Source organism: Antechinus flavipes, chromosome 4 (assembly GCF_016432865.1).
Source record: "Antechinus flavipes isolate AdamAnt ecotype Samford, QLD, Australia chromosome 4, AdamAnt_v2, whole genome shotgun sequence".
NCBI lineage: Eukaryota > Metazoa > Chordata > Mammalia > Dasyuromorphia > Dasyuridae > Antechinus > Antechinus flavipes.
The window spans coordinates 65,629,259-65,657,152 of NC_067401.1; the positions used below are offsets into that span (position 1 = coordinate 65,629,259).

The following is a 27,894-nucleotide window of genomic DNA, read 5'->3' on the forward strand; positions in this document are numbered from 1 at the left end:
TAAACTTAACATCCAGCATAAAATTTCACATCCTAATTTGTGCCACATAATATAGGAATTTCCATACCAATCCAGACTTTCTGTCATCAATCCACTAGGGTCAAAATGTCCAGAACACTTCTGGTAGGAGGCTTTCTGAGAAATAGTTTTATAAAGGACAAGAGTTGTTCTTGCTTCTTTTTATGTAATGGAGACAGGAAGAAAAAAAGGGAATAAAATTATGTAATGCTGGACAATTCTATAAAGAAATGATTTCCTTTAAAATGAGATGACAAATTGAGGCAGGGAAGTGCAGTAGCTGCCTACACAGATATTATTTTGCATTAAGTTACTGGAAAACTATTCCCGTCTATTCAGAGGATGGATGAAGGGAAGGAGATAAAAAGAAGTAAAGAGTTACAGAGTAAGAGAAAAATGTTACCTAAAAATCATCATCAGAAGGAAGCAACAATCAAATTTCTAAAATTTCTCAGGTCTGCAGTAGCAAGGAGGAAAACTGAGGCAATTAGCCTGATATTTCAGCTCAATAACAAATTTCCCTTGTAACTTATATCTGACAAATATAACTCATGCACACGTTTCTGCTCTTTTCTAACCTTTCTAATATGTTTGGGATAAATCTATATTTATGTGTTACTCTTAATCTGAAAACGGCCATATTAAAGTCTACAGTAGTTTAAAAACAAATCAATGAATCATAATTTTGTTTATAATACTATTGTGAAGCATATTCATTAGCTTAAATTTAAATATTTGTTAATTTAGAAGCACAAAGTTGTAAAAATGTTTACTTAGGTGTCCTACTATGTAATACACAATTTCTGAATGTACTTTCAAAAATTCAAACACAGTATTATTTATATTTCAAAATTGCAGTTATATAGGTTTCCATAGTATTGATTCACGTGTGTTTTATAGAGATGATCAGCACTTTAACACATCTTGTCTAATCTGTTACATCTATTTATTTCATCCATCTCCCTAATCAAAAATTTGATTTAGAGGATTTGGTTAAAATAACTTATAATAAGATTATAAAATAATCAGATTAATCCTTCTTGTGGGTATTTGAATTTAAGAGAAGAGTTTATTAAGACAAAAGTATTTTTACTTTAGTGTTATGGAATCCCTTCCTTTCAGATGAGTCTTCTGACGTCAGAAACAGAAGATAGAAGAACAGACTGCAAAGCAGATTGCTTTTTTTCTTCTTCTAGGATAGCAAGATCACTCCTTGGCAGAGCAGCCCATGCCATGCTGTACGTCCCTAATTGTTAGAAAATTTTGTGTGAACACTGCTTGTTTCCTTTTATTTCAACAATTACTTCCATGTTAATCCTGTAGAAATTTACTTCAAGATCTTTGGAGAAACATAGAGTGAAATTTTTTTTTTTTTTTGGAAATAAGATGTTTCTACATAACAAGATATGAGATTAAAGTGTATTTGTTAGTATTTTTGTTCTACATCAAAATGGAAAATGTAGATAATGATCTCTGCAGACAAAACTCATCAGGGTTACTAATTTTAACAGATTCATTGATGCCTTGGACTTGTAGCTCACTCAAGAACTGAAAAACTCAAACTTCAACTCACGTTTATTATTTCATTTCATCCCACAAATCAATGTGATGAAAATACAATGCATAGAACAAAGATTGGTTAAGAGACTAGTTTCCGATACATATCAAGTAAAGAACAGGAAAAGAACTAATTTGATCGAGATTGACATTGAAAGAGAATTTCTCATTGAAAAAGAATTCTCTTTCTATGAGAGAATGGGGCAAACCCTCTATTTACTGGCCAGACTCTCTTATTGGATTCGTCTCTATATCCTTCTTTATATTCCTTTCTATATTCCTTCGTAATCCTGGATCTGGGATAATTTAGTTGTGTGATTAAAAACAGGTCATTTAGCCTCTCTTAAGGCTCAGTTTCCTCAACTATAAAACCAGAGGGTAAGAAGATGATCTTAAGGGTATGTGTAAGCATTAAAGGTCTACATTTCTAGTATGAATATAATATGATGAATTTTAGCTGATATGAAAAGCTTTGAAGACAGAACACAAAAAATACTATTCATTTTCCACATTTTAAATAAAAATGGTCTTTTTATGCATTAATTTATATCATAAAAGATATAATTCTTATCACCAAAACTGCATGTGACAAATCAAACTCCTAAAAATTTGTAATCTAAGTGACTTTAAAAAAATAATTGAATCTAAAAGTAACTTGAATGCAGAAGTTTTGCTTTTGGAAAAAAAAATAAAGATTAAGGTTGTTCCCCTTCTAAGAACGACAGCTAAAAAAAAGAATGAAAAAATGAAGAAAAACCCGGTTGAAATTGGCATTTACTAAAAGAAGAGGAGCAAGCAGAATTTATGTGTTAAGACAGTTTTTCAAAAGAGGGGGAAGGGATCAGAAAGCTTCTTTGACACTATTAAATTTCTTTGGTGGTAGCTTTGGCTGGGAAGGCAAGGTACAGAAGTTTCTTTCAGGGTTCTGACCAAGAGATGGTGTCTGCGAACTTACAGGGATGGAACGGCTCAGGAATCTTGACGAAGAAGCAGAGAGGCCAGTGTAAGGTCGGAAGACGTACTCATCGGCCTTGGCGTTGTGCAGGCTGGTGTGGCTGTTGAGGTTCGTGCCAGCACTGGTGCTCCGGCTGTACTGGTTGTTGTTGAGCTCAGGGTAATTTCTGGCAGGAGGTTGGGAGCTGCCATTCAAGTGGTTGGAGAAATGGTTGACTGGGTAACCTGTCCTAGTGGGCGTTGTGGTGGCCTTTTTGCTCTCTGAATCATCTGTTGCAGCATGCAGGTTCCCTAGAGAACTGGCTAGTCGAGTATTTATGGAAAAGCTGAACAGAAACACATGTGGGGGGGAGGGAAAAACATACACAATGCATATCCATGTAAAGAATTCATGATTTCAAGACATCTATTTCAGACACTAAGGGAAGGTGATGAGGACAATTCTGACCAATGTACATGACGCTCGAACCACTCCTTTCTCTCTCTTGATGATGGTGTTATAGGTTTGCTTATATAAGGACTCAAACTTCCGCTGCCCAAAACAATTATTCAAGGCATAAGAAGCTGGGTTTCAATGCTTTGCATCAGGATCTCAGAAAAAAAAGAATAAAAACCTTTATTCTGAGATTACTGGGGTCCTTTATGTTCAAGGGCAGGAATTAAATGAAAATGGCTTTCTTAGAAGAAACAACAGATTTTAGTATGCAACATTTAACTTAATGTACATCCAATTTGAAGTCTATGTATACGGTCACTGACAAATTTAGGTTCCAACCACAAATATCATGTGCGTTATAAAATAAGAAATGAAAATACTATTTCCTATTCACAGATTACAAATTCACAGGGGCTGCCAAAGTTTGAAGATTATTTCCTGGATCACTGTAAGGGGAAAAATTACAAGGTAGGACTTTACACAAAGTTCTGCTCTTTCGTCTGGTACCCGACTTAACACTGACAAGAGAGACAGAACGAAACTTTCCAAATATCTCTTTCCTACTAGTTCCCCTGTAACCTGTAACCTGTCCCCACCCCTGCAGGCCACTAATACAAAACTAACCATAATAGAGACCGGCCTTACCCTCCACCTTACAATTACAATTACAAATATCCCCTCCCCAAAGGTTACAGCTCCATAGGTTGGCTGCTATAGTCACAGTCATTTGCACCACACTGACTAGGACTGAAACAATTTCTCATTCTGACACCCCAGGGAAAGTGATAAGACCTTGAAGAAAAAGGAGAGAGAAAAACATACCTCCTTGTGCTGGAGCCTGAGGAGCATGAACCTCTATTTATTCTCTTGGCAGAGGCTGAAGGTGACAATACCACCTTGGAGGGCTTCAAAGGAGATATGCAGCCTTGTGAGGAAGAGCATACTCTTTGGGGAGAGGTGGGGAAAAGCATCACATTACATTTCAGTCACTTCAAAAATATTCAATAACTTTTAAAACACAGATAAGAAAAAAAAATCCCAACTAGATAAAGCTAATAAAAAACATGTATACCAAACATTCTGTATAAGCCTTTACTGATGTCTAATAATAGAAGGAACACTGGACTGAAATGTGACTCTGAGGGACCTAATAATTACAAGATATGTCTGAGTTTACAAAGAGTTTTCCCTGCAATGACCCTCGGAGAGGATACAAATATTACCTCTATTTTATAAATGAAAAAAGTTCAGAGATCTAAGTTAAATTAATTGCCCAAGTTCATATTTTGTAACTGGAACTGATCTTATCTTCTAAATTCACTGTTCTTTACTCTTAAGATAATATGGCTTGCTTCTTAATGAGGTTGCTACAAAAATCCGCATTTGTCTCTCCTTTCTCTTAAGATATTCTATGAAACAGAGACTTCATTTAATTGCATAATTCCATTGTCTCCCACCCTCCTTTAGAAAGTACTTTGCCACTAAAACACAGATGGGAAAAATCATACTACTTTGCCACTAAAACACAGAGGGGAAAAGTTACACAAATTGAATGTTCCCAAGCTTCCAGAGATTCAAGGGGGATTGCTTTATGGCAACCCCTAAGCAGTCTCTCCAACAAAATTCCTAAGTATTTGATTAGACCTACTAAAAAAAGAAGAAAACCAATACCCAAGCAGCTGGTGATACAGTGAATGGAGCACTGGGTCTTGAATTAGAAAGACCTAATTCAAATTCGGCCTCAGACACTTACTGGCTAGGTGACCTTGGATACGTAAGTATATTAAATCTTTCTCTGCTGCTCTGTGTCCTCAACTGTAAAATGTGGATAATAATAGCACCTCTCTCTCAGGGTTGTAGTGGAGATCAAATGGGTTAATATTTGTAAACCACTTAGCACAATGACCGGCACATAGTAAGCATTTAGTAAATGCTCATTCCTTCCCCAATGTAATTATTCAGCTCCTTCTTTGGCTATCCCCAAAAAAAGATGGATTCCTGATGCTGCAAACAAGTAAGGAGAAAATTATGAATTCCCTCCTTAAAATGAAAGGGAAGAGAAAATATTAAAGGGGAGAAAGTCCATAAGAAGAAAACAGCTATTCATTTTTTCCATTTCAGAGTAACAGATATGCCCCCAAAAGAAAAAGTAACAATCAAGGGAAAAATATTTGACTGAAGAAAATCTTACTATGCAGAAATACTCTCCTTCAACTCAGTGAGAAAAATGAAGTGACTTTGGGGAAGTTATCTTTAAACTGATAATACTGTATTAGATTTCTAAGATTCCTTAAGGTTTTAAAATCCTGTAATCCTAGGTATCTCTTATCAATGTCTAACTATATGCAATAATGTTAGACGGACAAATAATTCTCTAAATATGTCAATGAAACAAATAGAGATTTAAAATAAAAATTAGTTAGGAATGGTGATATGGTAGAGTAGAAAAAAGAACGGGTTTTGGAGTCACAGTATGTAGGCTCATTGATCCCGATTACCGATGTGATACCAGGAAAGATACCTAACCTCCCTGAGCTTCAGATTCCTCAACTATAAAATGAAAAGATTGGACTGGTGGCCTTTAAGGTCCCTTTTCTGGCCATAGAGCCAAATCTATAATAGTATGAAGTATCTTACTTTGAGGACATTAAATAGCACTTCAAAATGGATACGAAACAAGTTAAAAAATTTCAAATCCATGTGCTACATTAGTTTTTAAGTATGTCCAGGGAATATCCCAAAGGATCATAGATATAGGCTTCCCAGAAACCTGACTTTATCAGTACCTGAGAGGCTGTGATATTGATCTGGTATGTTGTCTCAGTTCCTCCAATCCACTGAAATCAAAAGCAGATGTTTACATATTACTAAAGAGTAAGGGAGAATTGTTTTACTTCCTTATAAAAATATATGATCAGACAGTTAAATGTTATCCTCATGAAGTCCACCAGTGAAAATATAAAACTGGCAGAGAGGAGTTTTTAAAAAACAACTTTACATAAGAAGCTTGCTTTTTTTTTAATGTTTATTTCTCCCAGATCTGGTTTTCAATATTGCTAATGTTGTTTTAAATTGGCTATTTCTTGATTCCACAAATAGAATCCTGCTTTGACCCTAATTCAAAGAATCTTCTATAACTTTTTATCCAAAAGTAAAGAAAAATTTCTAATAAAGAAGGGGAAGTGAAAAATTTAAAACAAGTGCAACTTTCCCTCAGAAACTCCCTAGCAAAACAAATATTTTAAAAAGGGTACCAGAAGAAGCAAGGATCAATAAAATGAAAGGGAAATACTAGTAATCTTCTCCATCCAGGCCAGGACTATACAGGAAGATGATCCGTGGGCAATGGGAAGCCCAAAGTCAGTTCAGTTTCCATCAAACAAGGCTTACTTAGCCCTGGGTTGTCCAAATCATAGCAATAAACAAAGCCACACTCTGTTAGGTAACTGTCCAGAGAGACAGAATGGGGCAAAGATGCCCTGGAATCATCATGCTCTCCAATATTTGATATATTGTTGAGACCTATTAAGACAACAGCAGGAAATATAACCAACTACAGATAGGTCACTGTACAAGAAAAAGTATGCAATAGAGACCAAGACTAGCACCTGTATTAAGACTTAAGGGATCAAGTGTAAAAGACAAAGATTCAGAGAGAATGGAGGTCTTGCTTCCAACACTGGGCACAGTTGTCTGACACAGGCCATGGCTGTGGAAGATGGTGTAAGGAAAAGGACCAAGAACCAGCTACCCCATCTAGAATTGTGGTAGGCAGCAGCAGAAGCAGCAGTATTCAGACTATATACAAAGGTCTACAAGACCAGGGTCCAGCAAACCCATCCAAGAATAAAAGAAGGGGAAGAATCTGGCTCTGACATAGTGTCACAAACCTCCAAGAAAGATATACCTCAAATCTAATTTATAGGATTTAATAGAATAGAAAAAAAGAATTCAAATGTCAAAGAATCAAATCAGGATCATACAAGATGATGCTAAAAATACTGTAAGCAAAAAAAAATACAGGAAAACAATTATCCCAAAAGGCAAAATGAAAAGATTTCAATCCAAAAATAATTTATCTGGAAAAATGGAAGTATTACCTTACAGGGAAACAAAATAAATCTTGAAAGAATAGAGAACTTTCAAATACTCCTATGAAAATACCAAAAGCTGAATAAAACTGCAGAAATGAAAACACAAGTGTCAAGAGAAATCTTGACAGGTAAATGATGTTCAATTGTTTCAGTTGCATGACTGCATTTGGGGGTTTTCTTGGCAAAGCTACTAGCATCTGTGTTATTTTGTCATTTCCTTCTCCAGTTCATTTTACATGTGACAAAACTGAGGCAAATATGATTGACTCAAAAAAAATAAAAACAGCTAGTTAATGTTTGAAACTAGATTTGAACCCCAACTCCAAGCCCAGCACCATAGTCACAACACTATGCAATTGACAAATAAATACATGAAAGTCATATTTCAAAGATTTTAATCATGATAAAATATTTAAATTTTAACAGGGGGAGAAGAAACAAACAATTCTCCAAAAGTGTCTTTTAGAGTCACAAAAAAAAAAAAGGCCAGATCTCAAAAGTTGCTAATGTATCATGGGAAAAAATTTGAATTCAACCATTTGGGGTCAAAATTCAGTACTTTATCACCAAATCCACAAGATCCCTTGACAAAGGAGTATCACTACTCAGCACAGAAGACAGTGTAAGAACTCCTATATAATAAAAAAAAAAAGTTACTAGAAACAGGTTTATTGTCATAAAGAATTGGAAACAAAATGGATGCTAATAAATGTGTATATGTGCACGCGCATATGTATATAAAAGAACAGCATCATGCCTTAAGAAATTACAAAAGTGATAGCTTCAAAAAAACCTAGAAGACTTGAGGAAGGAAACATATTTATATAGTGCTTCTATATGACAGATATTGTGCTCATAAGCACTTTAAAAATTATTTCATTTGATTCTCATAGTAACCCTGAGAGATAAGTGTCGTTACATTCTCATTTTACAGATATGGAAACTGAGGCAGGAAGAAGGTAAGTGCCTTGCTCATGCTCATAATGGTAGTGAGTGTCTGAGGCTGGATTTGAATTCAGGTATTCCTAACTCTGGGCCAAACATTCATTCAATCCATTGCTTCAACAGTTACCCCAAGATGTAAGAAATGATACAGACTGAAGCAAGGTGGAACTAGGAGAATAATATAACAACTACAATGATGTAAAGTACAACAACTGTAAAATATTCAAGAATTTTGATAAATGAAATGACCACTTATGATTTTAGAGTACTTTCCATCTCTTAGCATAGAGAGAATAGACTAAAATATAGAATGATATATATGTATATATATTTCAACACAACCAATGTAAATTTTTGTTTTGCTTGACCATACTTTTTTTGTTATGAGAGGACTTAATTTGAGGGGAGAGGAAAAGAAAAGAAAAGGAAAAAAACACAGAAAAGAATGTCAGTGAAACATTTCAAAATACACAGAAAACAGCAAAATGAAGTTCAGTAGAAACACAGATGAGCAGAATAGTTTAGCATTTTTTCAATTTAATTTATATTTTTAAAAAACTGTAGATATTTAGATCTACCATTCAATATACAATCTTGTTTTTCTGTAATTTCTAGCATAATGAAATGTCATTTGTTATTGTTTTACTGTCAACTTGTTAAAATTGACAATGAAAAAGAAAATGTAAACACTAAAAGAATAAAGACTGACTCAATACTATATAAGAGTTGTATTATCGTTTCATAGAACTTCCCACCCCCAAAAAAACTGATTTTATGGAAAAATTGGAAAGAAAACAGATTCTCAAGAAAACAAGACTGATTTCTGAGTACTAAAATACTAATATAAGACATGAAGATCGGTGCAATTGATTTTGGTTTTTTGCTTTAGTTTATTTTCATTTTGTTTTTTAGTTTATTTTCCAAAATTGCACATAAATATATAAATATATTAAATATAGAAATAATTATATATGTATATGCAAAACATATATGGATAGATGTGTTCCAATTTAAGCCATGTAGAAGAGCAGCTCAAAGAAAAGCATAGTAGTAAAAAAAAGTGTAAATAAAAATCAACTTATGATTAGAAAATTAATACAAGGCTGTTTTTATTCTGGCTGTGAATTGTGCTGGTAGCTTGAAGGCAGAAATTAATTACTGGGTTGTTATGTAGAGTTTACCATCCTATTTCAGGAAATTGTCATTGCTCTTCCTTTATGTCTTAAACTAGCAGCAAAAAGTATCTCACAAATCATAGATCTGATATAACCAAAAACCAACTTTAGATTTGATACCTTTTTACCAGGGAACTTTTTAGTGTAGTTCCATTATCAACATAATATTTAGTGACGGAAGTTTTCTATTCTTATAGCAGAGATGTAATTCCTCTGGCAGTTAATGGAAAATGTTCAGCAATCAATAAGTATTTAATAAGTGCCTGCTATATATAAGGTACTATGAGACAGGTATTGAAGATACAATCACAAAATTGAATGGTCTCTAGCTTCATTGAACTTATATATTCAATCAAAGAAAACAGCATGTTTACAAATAAGTATTTGTATACACACACACTATGCATATGACATTTGTCTACATATATATATATGTTACATATGTAGTCATTTGGGAGAGGGGGAACTAGCAGCTGAGGAGAAAAAGAAAGGCTTCATGTTGAAAGTGGTGCTTGAATAAAGTTTTAAAGGAAATAAGAGTTTAAAGGGCTGAGATAAGAGTACACATTCTGAGAAATAAAGAATAGTAAGAACAAAAGTGTGGAGATGGAGGATGTAATATGATGTTTAAATAATAGCAAGAAGACAGGGTGAGATGATACTGGAGTGCAGGAAGGGGAATACTATAATAAATAATAGGCTGGAGTCAGATTGTGAAGAAATTTAAAAGATAAAGGGAGGTGTTTACATTTGGTGCTAGAGACTCTAAGAAGCCACTAGTGCTTAATGAGCAGGTGAGTTTCACCTGCACTTTTGGAAAATCACTTTGGCAGCTATGTGGAAGATGTGCAACAGGGGAGACTAATTAGGAGGTCACTGCAATAATGTAGGTGACACATGATGAGGGTCAAGAATAGAGTGGAGGAAAATATAATGAGTTCTGTTTTGGACATGTCTAAGTAGAGATGAAATAACCAATAGGAAAATGAAGATGTGTAACTGGAACTCAAAAGAGATTAAGGTCAGGCATAATGATTCAGGAGTCTTTAAGGTAACAAGAAAATCCTTGGGAGTTAATGAGATGTAGAGAGAGAAGAGGACCCAAGACAGTACATACAGCAAAGCAGGATGTGAAAATCCCCCCATTCTGAAAAATCCTCCCTAAAATCTAGCAGGCACTCAAATTATCATCCTATCTCTCTGCTCTATTTCATAGCCAAATCCAAAAAAAGAAGCTGTGAACAGAGTATGTTCCACTTCCTCTCCTCTGCCCTTCACTTCTCTGCCCTTTGCAATCTAATGGCCAGTTTCCTTTTTTAAATGAAAATCTTCATTGCAAACTTCATTGCAAGCCTAATGAGTTCTTCTCAATCTTCATCCTTCTAACATGCTCTCATCCTAATGTTCTCTACTCCCTGCTTATTCTTTATTCTATTCTCAACTGACCACTTCTCAAGTCTCCCTTACTGATATCACTCTAAATGAGTGTTCAGTATAAATGACCTCATCACGTTCCAGGTGGGCTGCTCTCTCTTGGTTCTGATTTTACTTTTCTGACCACTCCTTCATGATCATTACCCACATCATTCCCTTGGTTGTCACCACGTAAGACAGAAAAATGGAGATCTCTTGAAGAGATTTATAAAATTTCTGTCTGCATTAATTGCTTCCATCTTTCCTCATTCAAATTATTTGTTAAATTAATGTTAGATTTAAAGTCTAGAGCACAGAAATCAGGTTCAATTAGGAAAGCTTTAAAGTAACTTGATATTACTCGGAAGCAGAAATTAAGCTGGGGAGGAATGAAGGAGGGTTTGGCAGCAAACAGAAGGGAATAGTGTTGTATCCTCATTTTAACAAAATGTAATTACACAAATGTCTTAAATTAATTATTGTCTATAACATGAAGAAGTGAATGAATTCAAAATGAAAAATCAAGAAATTGTAACAATTTAAAAAACTGATAGTGGATTAGATTATATAAGGGACATATGGAAAAGAGATCAAAGTGTGTGTGTGTGTGTGTGTGTGTGTGTGTGTGTGTGTGTGTGGTGAACAAAGGAAACTGATTCTGAATTAAATACATGCAGAGCCAATCCAAACAACTTACCTAAGAACACTAGCTGTAGAAGAGCGTGGCTGTCTTTGATTTTTTAAGGCACGAAGTTTGTCTCCCTGTGTCATGGTGGTTTTGATTTCCAAATCTACATCATCATCGGTACTCCCCTGGAAAAATTTTTGAAAAGTGTAAGATTTGTATAACAGTTATCCACAATAATTTTGCTTTTTTACAATGCTCTCTAATACAACAATAAAGTTGTATGTAATAAACATACAGATGATTTATGACTTTTGGGGGACTTTACTGTTGTATTAATTACCAGGACATATAAACATCAAATTCAAAAGCAGAGAGATACTCATCTGTGTGTAGTGGGGAAAGAATACAGAAAATAGAATTTAGAAGACCAGGGTTGAAGTTTCATTTCTTACACTTACTTGGTGAATTTAGACAGTATGAAGATGAGATGCCTATAGAACATTCAAGTTTGAAATATCATTCTGCATTATCTATTCTTTATTCCATTCCTTTGGAGCACTCTTTTTAAAAATCCTAAATTCCCTAAGCATTCACATCTATCTTGTTGGAGAGTTCCCCATTTTATTTTTCATTGGGTTTGTTTCTCTATCATCAAAATTTCATTCTGAAAAACTAACCATCCATCTAGGATGATAACTTCCTCTGGAGAATTTTAGGGTCATGGCATTATTATAAGTCCACATATATAAGAATAATGAATAGACAGATGACTACAAAGCAGGAAGTTTTTTAACCTGGAGTCCACAAAGCTGGTTATTGACTATTTTGTTAACTATGTTCTAATTAATTAGTTCCTTTGTAATCCTATGAATTTTTATAGATGCATAAAAATTATTCTTACAAGGTGTCTATAAAACAAAAGAAGCTGAAGAATTTCTTCTCTAAAGGATCTGGTAAGGAAACTCCCTCTATCAATGGTCACTATCTCGTCTGCAATTGAGAGAATTGGAATTAAGTTGAGTGACTTGTCCAGGATCACACAGCTAGCACACATAGCACAGGCAGACCCTGAACCCAGGTCTTCTGGATCGTCCTAATGGTCCAGTGACACTTTAGCCCACCTATACCATACTGACTTTCATTTAGGACATGTCAGTTTAAAGTTTAGCGGCATTAATTAATCAAATACATCTTTATGATGGAAATTAAGCCAAACAAACTATAATATCAAATATAAATCTGGGCACTGAAAGTAATGGAAGAAAAAGTCATAGAAATGTAAAGAAATAATACGTGAACATTGATAAAAAGAAGGAAAGAATGAGATATCTGAGCCATATGTGACATGGATATGACTTTTTAATGGAAAGAACAGTGATTTGAGAGTGGAATAACCTGGATTCTCATCCCAGCTCTGCCACTAACTTGCTTTGTGACCTAAAAAAAAAAAAGCCATTTCTGCAGATTCTCAGTTTCATTTGTGAAACAGGGGATTTATCTAGATGCTCCCTAAAGTCGCTTTCAGCTTCACTATTCAGTGGTCATTAGAATATAAGCAAAAAGCCTTATAAGACAAGGGAATAAAAAATAAATGCATTATTATCATGTCAATAACTTGCTTGGAACACTATGTGTAAAGGGGGGAAAATAAGAAGAAACAATCTGGGGAAAGGGAACAAGAAAGTCTTACTGAAAAAGGAAACAAACATAAATGCATTTATAGAAATATCACATTCACATGTAAATACTTTTTTGAGAATAAAATACTGTGCACCAAATACCCCTAGAGGTTTTAAAAATAAGAGTAATTTTATGTTCTTAGATGAAATAGTTAATAAACTTAATGTCTGAAAACAGGGAGCTGAACCAAATTATCTCTAAATATGCCCTTTATTTCCATTATTATATATGATTAAGAAGAGTGTCAAAAATAGTTAAGAACCTCCATAATGGTTTAAAGATAAATCCTGAAGAATTTTATTAAGATATGAAATAAGATTTTCAAGAAAGAAATGCTTTCACAACAGTTTTTGTTTTGTTGGTACAAACCATCCAAAATTCCACTCTCTGAAGAGTGATTTCCTCTTGGTCTTTACAATAACAGTTTGTTTCTTGACACTTTATAAATATAGTAGGCCTCTTTTAGTATGTTGATAACTCAACTCCCTTTCCTTTCCTTAGAGATTGGCTTTATACCAAAAATTGTTTTATATAAAACTGTTATTATCAAGGTTTTAACATAATTTAAATGACTGAACACTAATATAAAAATCTTTACATATAAACAACACTTAAAAGATCCTTAACATCTGTCACTATGTGAATACTGCTGAAATGAATTTTACAATGTAAAAAAAGAAAAAGTTGTATAATTCTCAGAAGAACAAAAAAAGTATTCTCAGAACAACAAAAATTGGGACAAAACTTTTTCCTGGCCATTCATTCAATAAGTGCTATGAAGCATCAAATGTGCCAGACATTAGAGATACAAAGGAAAAAAGGTTTTTTCTCACTATTCTTAAGGAACTTCTATTTTCTTGGTCAGAAAGTAACCTCTACACAGATTAAGTATAAAAGTTATTCCAAATAATGTCAATTCAGAGGAAGAAAGGAGAAGAAAAGGGAGGAAGGGGGAGATCACTAATAACTATGGAGATGAGAAAAATCCTCTTACAGAAGATAGCCTTTGAGCATAGCAGAGATATAAAAGTGGACCAGGGAGCAAGAAGAAGCAACCAATGAATTTACTCCATTTAAAGAGTAAATCCTAAGAGTGAAAATCCTGAAGCTTATACCAGTGGAGTAAGCAACAGGTCTTCACTAAACTGTAACATCATTTGGTCAAATGAAATGCTGTTTCAAGCTATCAAGGGTTCTAAGATTCCCATATGTTTATTTGTACTATACCACATAAACATAACCATAATGTCATCCTAAATTTCCATCTTCTTTCTTGAGTGATGTCCAGTTTTAAATACCACACACAATACTGCTGAATTGCCACATTTGAAATTTTACTTACAATATGTGCTAGTTTATAACAACTTTTGTTTGTTTCACAGTTTTTCCTCCTCTATTTGGGCAATTATAATAGTCACTTATAAAAGCAAAACACTTTTTTTTTTCTAATAAGAGTAGAGGAAAGAAGAAGACAGGGAGAAGGAAGAGAAAAAGATGACAGGGAAACGAAAAAGAGGTCATTTTTATAGATGTGCAATTAATTATTCAGATACTTTACATTCTATTAATATTGTACCAATCCCTTGTCCAGTTATAAATTGATCTTCTACAAAAATAAAATCTATTTTTTTAAAATAGAAGCTTAGTGAACTTGAAGTCTTCAAAAATGAGGAAGTAATTTCTTAACTTCCTGCAACTTGTGATTTAGAAAGTTGAGCATAACTACTTCACACTAAGTGTTTTTCTCAATCACTAAAAAAATTCATCACTTGTATCTTCAGATGTCTTTACTTCCTAACTATATAGTTTTACCATGTATTCCACAATGCAGTGACACTGGTGATTCTCCTTTCTGTCTCTTCCACAAGACACGCCAACTCCTTTTAACTATGCATTTCCACTGACATTCCCTCATGCCTGGACCCTTCTCTTGCCTCATTCTGTACCTCTAGTTCCCTTCAACTCTCAGTTAAAATCCCATCTTCTAAAGGAAGCCTTTCTTGACCCCCTCTTAAAATTAGTGCCCTCCTTCTGAGATTATTCTCCAATATATTCTGTATATATCTTCTTTGTACACACTTGTTTTTTCATGTTGTCTCTCCTCTTCAAGGACAGGGTACCTTTTCCCCCCATTTTTTGCCCTGTATCTACAATACTAAGCACAGTGTTGAGGAAAATAAATTTTAATGCTGTATCATTTGATTAAAATAAGTCCACATCATTCCTTTTCCTATAAAAGCCTCCATCTTAGTCTAGCTCAAAAGGAAATACTCATCCTTTTCCAATCCTTCCCAAACCTTCCCAAACCCTTGATAATAAACTGATCAATTGACCAGCAATCTGGTGGTCTTTTCTGAGAAAATTCATTAGCAATATCACTCTTCTTCTGGTCCAAGATAACTACAATACATTTACTACTCCATTTTGTTAATCCTTTGGATATATTACTTTCATCTCTAGTATGGATTTCTAACAGATTTCTAGTTAATAAAATTTGAAACTTCCATTTCTTTGTTGATCATTCCAGTAGTACCTTCACCACTTTTAGCTTGTATCATATCTTAATATAAAAACCCTAAAGAAAATAGTTCTTATCTTTATTTTGAGTATAAGGGAGGCAGTCATGGACAAAGCTCTAGACGGGGAATCAGGAGTCAAAGATTATAATCCTGCCTCTTCCACTAATTAGCAGTGTGATGTTAACCCACTTAATGTGTCTGGGATTTAGTTTACTCCTCTGTAAAATGAGGGAATGTAATATAAGATCTCTAACATTCTTTGTTGTCCTTTGGACATTGAGTTGTATCCAATTCTTTGTGACCCCACAGACTAAAGCTCTTCTATCTTCTATTAGCTCTTCAAGTCTGTCCAAGTTCATATTCAATGCATCCATGATACTATTTCTTCATGCATCCTTTACCATGACCTCTTCCTTTACCTTCAAATTTCCCCAACATCAGGGTCTTTCCCAGTGAATCCCTTCTTATTATTATATAGCCAAAGTATATAAGCTTCAGCTTATATTTGACCTTTCAGTGAATCACATGAATTAATTTAAGTATCAACTGATTTGATCTCCTAACTGTCCAAGGAACTCACAAAAGTCTTCCTCAGCACCACAATTTGAAAACATCCATTCTGCAGTAGTCAGCTTTCCTTACAGTCCACACTCACAGCCATACATTACTACTTGAAAAAAAAACATATCTTTATGTGGACATTTGTTGGTAAAATGATGTCTTCTGCTTTTATTACGCTATCCAGATTTCCCATAATTTTCCTTCCAAGGAACAAGTGTCTTTTAATTTCATGGTTGCGGTCACCATCTGCAGTAAACTTTAAGTCTCTGAATATAAAGTCTAACATTATTTCCATTTCTTCTTCTACTTGTCAGAAAGTGATGAGATCAGTTGACAAGATATTAGGATTAGGGAATTGTTTTTTTTAAGGGGGTTCAAACCAGCTTGTTATACTTTCCTCTTTCATTCTCATCAAGAGGCTTCTTAATTCTTCTTCGCTTTCTGCCATCAGAAATCTAAAATTTAACATTCTATAAATCAATAATTGATACTCATTCTTCACGTGAATCATTTCCACACTGATCAGGCATGCTATTTACTTCAATTTTACTCTGGGAATATGGTATGGAGAGAGGGTCTTTAAAAACGTCACTTGTAGTTTATATTGTGCTTTTAAATTTTTCCTCACCATCTATTTTAATTTCAACTTCCATCATTGTCAATATAGAATTTTTAAATTTGTACTTTTGCTTCTTCATTTCCTCCTTTCAATATAGTCCTTCTTTGTTTATATTCACAGAGGCAGCTAAGTGATGCAGGGAATGGAATATGAGACTTAAAATAGAGAAGACGTCTATTTGGATCCTGCCTCTGACACCTGCTAACTGTGTGACTACAGACCAGTCATTTAACTTTTCTCAACCTCTATTTCCTCCTATATAAATAACCAACTCACCTCCTAGGATTGTTTTGAGGACCAAATGAGCTGTAAATCACTCTATAAGTCATAAAACACTATGTAAATGATCAAGCAATCATTCACAGAATTATGTCATCTCCTATTTTTTGATTTCCTATTGCAGTTTCTGTTTAAAAAGACACAGTATCTTTCCTGGTTTTAATTAAATAAATTAATTTAACTACTGAACTTCATCCACTAAAATCCAGTGCTTTGAGACCTAAGATTATGTTATATTCATTAAGTAGTAACAAAATATGAAAAAGAAGAGATATATAAATAGTCCTAGAGATGATTTACCTCTCCATATCTATCCAACGTTTGTAATTTGGAATAGCTTCCACCAATTGACAGTTCATCCAAACTTGAGAGAATCTTGTTTATACTTCCTTCGCTAGATGGTCTGTTTTTCAGTTTGGAACGATAAATGTCTCCTTGAACCCACAATGATGCTTGTTTTCTGTTCATAGAAAAGAAAAGTAAACAATTTTGAGAATAAAATGTAGTCCTTCAGAACCTTATAATCTGCTAACAAAAGAGAAGCTATCAAGGCAAGTAAATATTTGTAAAAAGAAAACAAATTGAAAGGACCATAATTAAATTCCTTAGATTTTGAGAAAATGTCACTTTTGTTCTAAAAGCCAAATCTAAGATTTTTGAAAAGTATACATTAAAATATGGACACTTTTCAAATAATGAGATTGACAGATATTTGTACCAGTACATTATTTCCATGGCTGTTGTGATTTTAAAGAGGTGGGGATTTTGTATAATGATCAAAGCAACCTCAGTTTTAATCGGTATTTTCACTGACAAATGTATTATTAATCTGCATTTAGATTCATTTTTTAAAATAACTATTAACGCAAGAGAAAGACTAACAAATGAACATATTTAAAGATGATTTTTACTGCCCTCAGAGCACAACCCTATTTTCACGTACCAGTTTGAAACATCTGAAATTATCAAAGATAGTGTTATACTAGGATAACTATATAGGCCCAGTCACCAACCATAAAGACTAAATATTTTGTCTTCAACTAGTTTTTTCCTTCAGGGGAAAATATATTCTCAAAGTTCTTTTATAAGATTTTTCTTAGGTGAATCGAAGATCACTATAATTGTTTTTTAAGATGAAGAGAACTTTGGACAAAGGCTAATTTTGGATTAATACCCAAAAGTAAAGTTAATTACTACAAAGAATCATATTTGTTTGTTTTAATGGCCTATGCTTCATCATGAGGAATAACAATTCTTATGGCATTATCAGGAAGCAGATGCTAACCCCTTAAATCTAAAAACAATATGCTAACTTTCTGTTACTGGTATTGCTATTTTTAAGCATTAGGTGATGAAAACATTTTTACTATCTTTTGAGCTGGAAGAGTCCTTAGAGATTATCTTCATTTTATTTTATTTTTTAAAAATTATTTATTTATTAAGCATTTCTGTCTCCTTCCCATGCTCTCCCCTCATTGAACAATTTTTAAAATGAAAAATAAAACTCTAATAACAAATCCACATAGTTCAACAAATAAATTTCCAGGTTATCCATGTCCAAAATTGCATGACTTAACCTGCATCTTAAGTTCTTTTCTATCCATAAGAGGTAGATGGCAAATTTCATTGTGTAAAAATAGGAATTATTTCATTTTGTCTTTTTTTTTCCTCCTGGTCCTCAGCACAGTGCTTATGTACTGTAGACACTTAGCAAAGACATGTTAAATTGAATTGAATAGTATGGATTGGTGTGCCTGCATGAAAGATAATGTAAGACTATGAAAACAAGCAACCCTTAGGGACTCTGATAATCACAAGGATCTTCATAATCCCAGAGGACTAATGATAAAGCGTGTGTATACTTACCACCCTAATGGAAAGGTGATAAGATTACAGAATGATGGACATGGTCCAAGAATTTATGCATATTGGTTACAAGTTTTTTTTTTTTTTCCCTCCCCAATCGTAGGAAAAGAAAAAAAGAAGTGAAATACTACATAATGTATGATTAGAAAATAACACTTGCAAATAAACTAAAATCATAACACCAAGAACATATTTCTCTGTTCTCCTAACATAAAAGAATTTAACATCTTCCACCTTCCATCTACCACAGAAGGAGCAAGAGAAGACAGTGATATGGGAAAGGGATGATTTCACACAATCTTGGTGAGTGAATTTGGTACACTTCTGAACTTAGAGAAAAGGTCAGCATCCAGATACATATATTAAGGCAACAAAGAGAATAATCCTTTTTTCAGAGATTAAGTGGCTCCAAGCCACTTACAGGTTTCTCTGCCACAGTACCTGCTTCCCCTGGCCTAGTGATGACTTCTGAATAAACAATAAAATACTTGTAATATTATTACTCTTCTCTCTTTATTCTCTTCTTCTTTACTATTATTATGATGATATCATAATTAACAACAGTAACAAACACTTAAATAGTATTTAAAAGATTGCACAGGGCTTTTTATATACTTTTATCCCATTAGAGAACCACAACAATCCTGTGGGCTAAGTGCTACAAATATTTACAGCTGAGGAAATTAAAGCTCAAAATGCTTATTCAGACTCGTACCCCTTCCTGCCTTCATGTTGCTTCCTGCAATGTGTACCTACAGACCTGCTCTGATTCTTGACTCTATTCTCCAAATTGCTCTTGCAAACCCATGACTCTTATTCATACTTCAACCCAGTCTGTCTCAAGACATCTGCCTGGGTCTCAAGTTTCTTGATCTGTAATTCATAGGAAACAATAACTAAGAAAGGACTCTGAAATAAAACCTTCAGGTCGCTTCTAGTTCTAAATCCTATGATATCATTGAGGGAAAGGTGAAATAGCCAAAAGGCAAAAGAACAAAAGGCAGTAGAACATAATGAAGGATACTTCTGAATATTACTCTTAATAAATAATCAGTGTGGATCACAACATAGTATTTTTACTCTTTTTGTTGTTTGCTTGCATTTTGTTTTCTTTCTCATTTTTTTCTTTTTTGATCTGATTTTTCTTGTGCATCACGGTAATTGTAGAAATTATAGAATTGTACAAATTTAACATATATTGAATTACTTGCCATCTAGGGGAGAAGGGAAAAAAATTTGAAACAAAAGATTTTGCAAGAATAAATGTTGAAAATTATCCATGCATATGTTTTGAAAATAAAAAGCTTTAATAAAAAATAATAGTCAGTTCCCAGAAATTCAATCCTCAGTATTTTCTTTTCTCTCCTCTCTTCTCCCTTCCTCTCTTTTTCTCTCCTGGTATTTATTTTTTGGTATGTCACATCACACGTGAATCACAATGTAGATTCAGACCTCTGGAGAGTTCTTAATATAAAGGAGGACACAATTTTCACACATCTTGCATGCAGATGGAGATTCTGGAGTGAGGAGAGATTTGTTCTACACAACTCAGCTTTCAAAGGCCACCTATATAACTTTTACTCAATGAGAATTACAATGTTAGAACTTCTGTAAATTTTTTTTATTCACTTCTTTAAGTTTAGGATCACAGGAACATAGATTTTAAATTGGAAGAGACCTTACAGATGATCTAATTCAATCTTGATTCTCTTTTTGAATGTTGCCAACTATGACCAAGATATGAAAAAAGCCCCAATTTCAAAACTAGGAGGACACTTCTGAGGCAATTCAGTCCAAATCTAATTGACAATATTCCACATTTTCAATAAACAGTTATCCAAATCGTGCTAAACAGTATCCAGAGAGAAGGAATCATTACTTCATGAGTCAGCATAGTCTTCTTTTTGAAAGATCTAGCTTATCAGGAAATTTTTACTTAAATTGACCCTAAATTTTCCTTTCTTAGAATATAACTTTCATTCTTCCTGGAAACAGTGCTTGGAACTAGTCTAGGAAATCATAAGAAATGCATAAAAACACCTCTTTGTTTCTGACACTCCAGGCACTTGGTCTGTTTTCACTTTCTACCACTACCCACAACTAAATTACCCAGAATTCTTTATACCTACAAAATAACCATCTGTTTTCAACCCCAAGTTGAAGGGCAGGGGGAGAGGGGCCCAATAACCAGTAGAATCATACTTCTGAGGAAATTTGAAATCATCTAATCAAAATCTCTTTTTTTCAGATTTTTAAAAAATTGTTCCATAAAATACATAAATGAAATCCCTCAATGGTTTTGATAGCTTTTCTTGGTACATGAACTGCTTTTTTAAAAAATCATATTCTTCATACCAATAAACAGATATGTAGGTGTAAGAGAAAGAAAATTCTAAAAATTTCCTAAAAAATTCTTTTGAGCAAACTTTTCATTTTGTGGTTGGGATTTAGTTGTTTTGGGTTTTTTTCCCTGTTTAAAAAGCAAAATAAATAGAATAAAATATTCTGAGAATGAGTACTCCACATATAATTCACCAAAAGTATTCTGCTTGTAGTATATGCTGTGCAACAGGAATCACAAAACTAAATTACTAAGATATAAATCAAAAGGTATCATCATAAAAAACAAAACCAATCAAATGGGGGAAGTGAGAGAGAAAAATTTTCTCATAGTAAAAAAATAATGTTTATTTTTTTCTTGGTTACTTTGTGATATGGAAAGTCTATTAACCATCTGTAATGATTATTAAGTGAATTTTTGTGTTCCTCCATTCTTTTACTGACATATCTGAAATCCGTGATTTAAAATTTTTAAGCTTGCCTGGTTTTAAACCATTTATGTTTATTTTTTTTCTTAAAAAAAAAAATCTATTCCTATAATGATTAGTCAGTGAACAAGCATTTAGTTTCAACTGGCAAGGAAATCCACATGTTTCACTAAATTACTGACCTGAGAGAGAAGGGAAGAGCAAAATATTTAAATATTCTCCAAATCAAAATTTAATTTGGTTTAATTTCTTGGCTCAGAGTGAAAAGGCCTCTGCTGTTCATTTATTTTCCCACTACCTATTCAATCACCTATTGGGAGTCAAACAAAAACTCACATTTATATAACATGTTAAAATTTATAAGACACTTTCCTCACAATAATCATACTACCTAAGCATCATGAGTATGATACTTCAATATTTCTTTTCTTTTCATATAGTTGCTTCAAAGTCTTGTGAGATTCTGACTGGTTTCTTTGTGCTTGATCTCTTTTTTTGCCAACAGCTTCAATTTTTCTTTAATGTACAAACTGAAAAACTCTGAATTTTGATTTTGTCATTTCTGGGTATGTTCAATATGAGGCTTCAGGAGATATTCTGAGATTTCTTTAAATTCTTTTTAATTTTTCCTTCTCCCTACCCCTAATTAATTCTGGGAAATTGTTTTTAATATTCTATGGTTCAGATTTTTTGTTTTATCATGGTTTTCAAGAGTCCAATATTTTTTAATTTATCTCTCCTCCTATATTTCCAGTCCTTTGTTCCTGATAGTAGATATCTCTCTTCACTGGGTTTCAAATTATTTCAGTGTTTTTACTATTTTTGCTTCATTGAAAATTATTGAGTTATTTTTATTTTATTCTTATTTTCAGAGTTTTGATTACTTAAACAGTATTGTTTATTTTTTCCCAAGGTTTTTTCTTCTCTTTTTCAAGAGAATAAATACCTAATATATTTTATCTTTTTCTTCATTTCTTCCATATGCTCTTGGAGGCCTTGTCCCAATACGTTCATATCTGCTCTTTTATGAGGCAGAAGTACTATTTGATTCTATTGTTTCATATGGCATTCTTCATTGTCAATAAGTATTACTTAAGGAGTTAGGTTTAGCTACAATCCTTTATGTCTGCATTTTAACCAGCTGTCTCTTTTAATATAAAATCCAGACCTGTAAGACACCTCATAGATCATCTAAAACATCTAAAAACAACTCACTTATTTTACAGATGAAGAAACTAAGACTCAAATTAGTGATCACTGACCCAAACTTCTACTGACAATTCATGGGGAACCAAGACTAAATAAAGTCCAGCTCTTTTTCAGTTCCCAGACTCTTATCCAGTATCTTCGCTTTTACTTTCCATTTATGATCTATATATTTTATATGTATATAATTATCTGCATGTTGTCTCCCTCATTAAATTAAAAATTTTAAGGGCAAGAACATGTTTCTGCCTCTCTTTGAATCTTCCAAGATTAGAATAGTGTGCTGTACATAATAAGTGCTTAAATACAAGTTGATTGACTAAATGAATACTAGCAATCAATCAGCAAGCATTTATTAAACACTCACTGTGGCCCAAGAACTAGAGATAGAAAATAAATGAAATCATCAATTTCCTAGAGCTTACAAGTCTAGTAAGGAGAGACACATACATAATTTAACATGCAAAAAAAGTAAAGAAAATATGAATAACATAAATACAAAATATTAGGAAAGATCTAATAAAGGAGGTAGAACTTGAGCTGAACTCTGAAGGAAATTAAGACTTGAAAGTGGCAAAGGCAAGGCTATAGGCCATTTTAAACATGGGGACACAGTACAGAAGAGATGGAGGATGGAAAGTTATATGTAAGAAACAACAAAAATCTAATGTTCCACCACACTAAGGTTCGATGAGGGAATGTTATCTTAGGAGGTAAAAAAAAAAAAAGGGGGGGGGGGCCTGAACAATTTAGTTGCAATAGCCAAATATACAGTCTGGTTTGGATAAAGAGGAGGCTTCTGAGTGCCAATTTTTTTTTTTCAAATCATACAAGGAGTGACTGACAGAGTACAAAAGAAAAATCAAATCACTTCCTTGATGGCAGAATTAGTATCAGAATTTGAGAGGATAGGCAGTAGCTAGGAAAAGTAAGTATGAGTAAGATGAAGAATAATATGAAGACATGAAGACAGGATAAAGAATTTAAAATACTTTAAAATTAGAAAAAAGGAAGATGAGACTATCCATTATCAAGCTCAAACAAAAGTTATTTTTGCACTCATCCCACCAAAAATAGGATCAGGAGAACAGATAATAAATATAAAATGAGAAGAAAATCACCACGGATATTTTCTAGGTTAACAATTTCTTAGGTGTAACTATTTCACAATGAAATCTGAAATCTTTCCTTCAAAGCAGGTATCTGTTTCCAAACATGACCAAGAAAAAAGGCTCCCTCCTTCACCTTAATCTCAAAGGAAATGAATTCAACACAATCAGCTTTTGAGTTTCTTTCTTATTATCAAAATACAACTTAGACTAGTTAATAGAGCTTATCAGAAGAATTTCTTTTGGTTTCAAGTTTCTACACTTGAGACCAGGAATCAGCAGCAAAACAAAGCCAACCAAACCAAAATAAATAAAGTTCTCTGCTTTAAAGTTTCCCCCTGTAAGTCTCCATCATTGCAGTACTGTCTTCATACCTGACTGCAGATTCATAATTAGCCACCACTCAACTCTCTCTTTCAGATTAGAACTAAAGTGGTTTATTTATTTCATGGTTGGTTTATTTTTATTATGGGTTTTTGAGGCTCTAGTTTTGTACTTTTATTAACAGAAGCTAAAAAGCATAAAATAGATGAGGGGGAGAGGAGATAAAAGAGAATGGAATAAAAAATGAAAAAACTCCCAGATCTCCAAACAGCTGTGAAACTTAAAGCCCTGCTGCTGCTGCAAACTGCAAAAAGTGAAAGTTGAAAAACAACACTTTTTACTCTTTCTGATTAAAAGACTCAATCTTACCCATATCTAAATGACTTCCCTAGAACATGAATAGGAAAAGCTTAATAATATCTCAAAGGTGATTTGTGTGTTGCTAAGCAATGCCATCAGCAAATACTCCAGACAAAAAGAAGCATTTCATGCAAATATCCTTTTGTTGACAATGAAAGCCCAGCTTTTACTGTGAGGTCTATTACCTTTTAAAATCTCCATTTCAAATACAAAGAAGTTAGACACTATATTTTAAAGTATTTCACATTTAAAATCACCCCCTCCAAATATTAAAACTGAAAGTTCAATAAATAGTACACAAAACATGCTATTTTTTTATTTCTCAAAATGACAATACTGGCCTCAGTTAAAAGCTTTCGTACTTGGAGTTGCCTTCCACAACCTTCCTCTCCCTTAAACCCTTCAAACTCTCTAGCTTGGAAGACTAGAGGAACATCAACAAGAGTTTTGGCCAAAAAAAAAAGCCAACCGCCACTAAAGCTAATGGGACAATAAGTACTTATGTGTATAAAGTACCAGGGATACAAAGACTAAACAAAACAAAAAAAATCTCCATCCTCAGGGAGTTTAATTAATCAATCAAGAAATACTTACTGATACGGTCAGGGAAGCAATACCTAGTTTGAAATAAACATATAACAAATTCACAATGGTCATTCTCTTTGCTAAATGGAAGGTTTGTTTAGGAGAAGAGTTTATAGACAAAATAAGAGGTACAATAGACACCAAGAGTGGTAAATATGAGAGTTGGGAGAACAGGGTTGCAAAGGAATTTGGAAGATTCATTAAAGAAATATGCCATAAAGCCTAAGCCTATCACTGGCTGGTAGGTTAGAGCCACAGAATAATTTGGTAGATTAAGGAAAAAGACACCATGAAAGGAAAGACACTATGAGGAAGAGAGAGTAACTCATAACGGGATTAGTCCTGAAAAAAAATTTAGCAAAGATCTTCATCATAAGCCGATCTTTTATAGGAGAGCTTTCTCAAGGAGACCAGAGAAGTAAAGGCAGGGACACAGAGAGAAGGTGAAAGAGAGAGGAAGTACCAGGAAACTCAAAGGTAGGGGAATCAAGGAGCCAGAAGGAATTATCTAGCAGACCAGGTCCCAGACCTGTCTAAAGGTATACTAACTAGTCAATATCGCAAAAGTTGTTTAAAGATACACAGAGATTTGAGGGATAGACAACAGAGTTCCATACTCACAATCAGGCTATATCAACAGGATATAGTCTGGGAATTGGTTATATCTGATAACAGCTAGATGGATTTCTTCTTGATAGGGGAAGATATTTCACAGCAATACTGGCCTGACTTTGCTGTTTCTTATACAGAACATTTCATGTCCAATCAAGTCATAATTTAAGCACCACTTTTATATAAACCTTTCCTGTTAGTGACTCTCCTCCCCAAAATTGTCTTATTCTACCATATTCCTATAATATATACATTTTTTTCCATTATAAGACCCTTAAGGCATTATTATCTTATGTCTTTATATGTCTAGTCTATTGAGTTATGTACTCTTATACAGTGCTCCCTCATTTAAATCCAATTCACTTGAAGATCATGGCATCACCTCCCTGATAGATCATGGTCCTCTTCAAGAACAGCAGCCCATAGGAAGTGATGTGAACTGGAAGACAGTTATACCTTAAGCATTTTGACATCTTGCAAAAAATAATGTGACTTTGCCACATTATTAACATCACTGCTAAAAAAATTTCAGTTTAAAAAAAAATAACTATATTAGTCATCTTCCCCAGAACTTTATTTACACAATTCACACAAATTTAGTGTAAGCTTCTTGTTACTCAGTCTTAGAAAGGAATGAATGGAAAAAATATTGTAAATTGTGCAGGCTTTGAGCTGCCTTTTATACCAAGATTATATCTGTTTTCTATAAAACAAAAAACTTATACAATACCAGTGCTCAATGAGTTCAAAATAATATCAAAATTTCATTTCCTCTTAACCGTTAGTTTCAATGTCCCTAGAGAGAGTTAAAAGAATAGGTCAAAATTTATGAGTAAGTAGTAAGGTCAACATTTAAAGCAAGTACTGGTAAATGGATTTCCAAAAAAACAGGTAAACCTAATCTTCTTATTCCTGAAAATTAAACAGAATTCTTACCTGGTTATTAAAAATTATCTGGTATGCTTCAGATTTTGTTGTGCTTGCCTTCATTTACATACTTAAGAAATACATAGACAATGTAACTTTAAATCATAAAAAATCTTTATGAAAGTTTCATTCCCTTTCACCGCATCTGAATACATTAAAAACTACATTATCAAAGTCACATGGCATATTCATTATAATTAATTTTGCTTCAAAAGTTCAGTGAGGATTTTTAATCTTTATGATTTTCTTTTTTTAATCTCAGCATTATTCTTCCATTCTTTTATGACTATCTAAAATGGTACCCAATAGCTATTTTAACCCAATCCTAATATTAAATTCTGAATCACATCAATTCAACTCAGAAACCCATTAAGATCTATATATGCACATTCATCAATACTTTTTTAGGTGAAGATGAGCTAGTGATAACTTTTCTACATTTAAGCATTGAAATAATAATGTTTCCAATTAAAGAAGAATGTTGAATTAACATAGAATTGACTGGAATACAGTATAAAAATCCATGACAGTACAGCACAGCACTAACCATTAATGAGAACAAATTGCTGATTTACAAGAAATTAAGAATCAAAGAGTGTTTTAAGAGAAACTACTACCCTCTGAAGACCCACATTTATGGTGGATCATAGCAAGATGATGATGCACATGAGAAATGTCCTCTCTTGTTTGGAGATATATTTTCTTTGAAGTATTCAGGAAAGAAATAAGAGGAAGAACTGGAAAAATTCACTGTATTTTATTATAAAATAACCAGTAAGTATTAATTAAATATTTATTATATGCCAGGCACACAGGTAAAAGGGACTGCGGCTCAGTAGTGGCTTCAGATTCAAAGGGTTCAAGTGCTGCTTTTAACATTCTGGTGAACCTGGGGAAGTCACATCTTGCAGTGTATCAGCAATTCTCTAAAACTATCAGCTGCAATTGATAGAGGGAGTTTAACACCAAAGGACATGATATTTGTAAATAAAATAAAATATGCTAGACTCTTTGCTAGGTGTTAGAGATGTAAATATAAAAGTCAGGAATTTCTCTATCATAATAGGACTTGCATTCAATAAGTAAATAAAGGCATCTTTTAAATACACAATGATTTGGTAGAGAGGACTCTAATAACTGGGGCAGAATCAAGAAAGGCCTCTTGAAGGAGCTGTATGTGAACTATACCTTGAAGGGAGGAGCCTTTCCATAGGCAGAGGACAAGAAGGAGAGCATTCAAGGCATTGGGTAACAGCCTA

General features: G+C 33.5%; 1 protein-coding gene across 9 annotated transcripts in view; it reads right to left on the bottom strand.

Moving 5' to 3' along the window:
• CDC14A (cell division cycle 14A) overlaps positions 1 to 27,894 on the bottom strand; it is a 234,144-nt gene that overhangs the window by 30,397 nt on the left and 175,853 nt on the right. For 3 of the 9 annotated variants that reach the window (XM_051993247.1, XM_051993245.1, XM_051993244.1), the window contains exons 12-16: positions 17,179 to 17,338; positions 11,290 to 11,405; positions 5,752 to 5,802; positions 3,788 to 3,910; positions 2,531 to 2,855 (exon numbers count right to left, since the gene is read on the bottom strand). In XM_051993247.1, the coding sequence (XP_051849207.1) occupies positions 2,531 to 2,855; positions 3,788 to 3,910; positions 5,752 to 5,802; positions 11,290 to 11,405; positions 17,179 to 17,338 (775 nt within the window). Of the gene's footprint in view, positions 1 to 1,068; positions 1,265 to 2,331; positions 2,856 to 3,787; positions 3,911 to 5,751; positions 5,803 to 11,289; positions 11,406 to 17,178; positions 17,339 to 27,894 lie in introns of those variants that run through there. The other 6 variants (XM_051993240.1, XM_051993239.1, XM_051993241.1 and 3 more) reach the window with 4 other exon arrangements.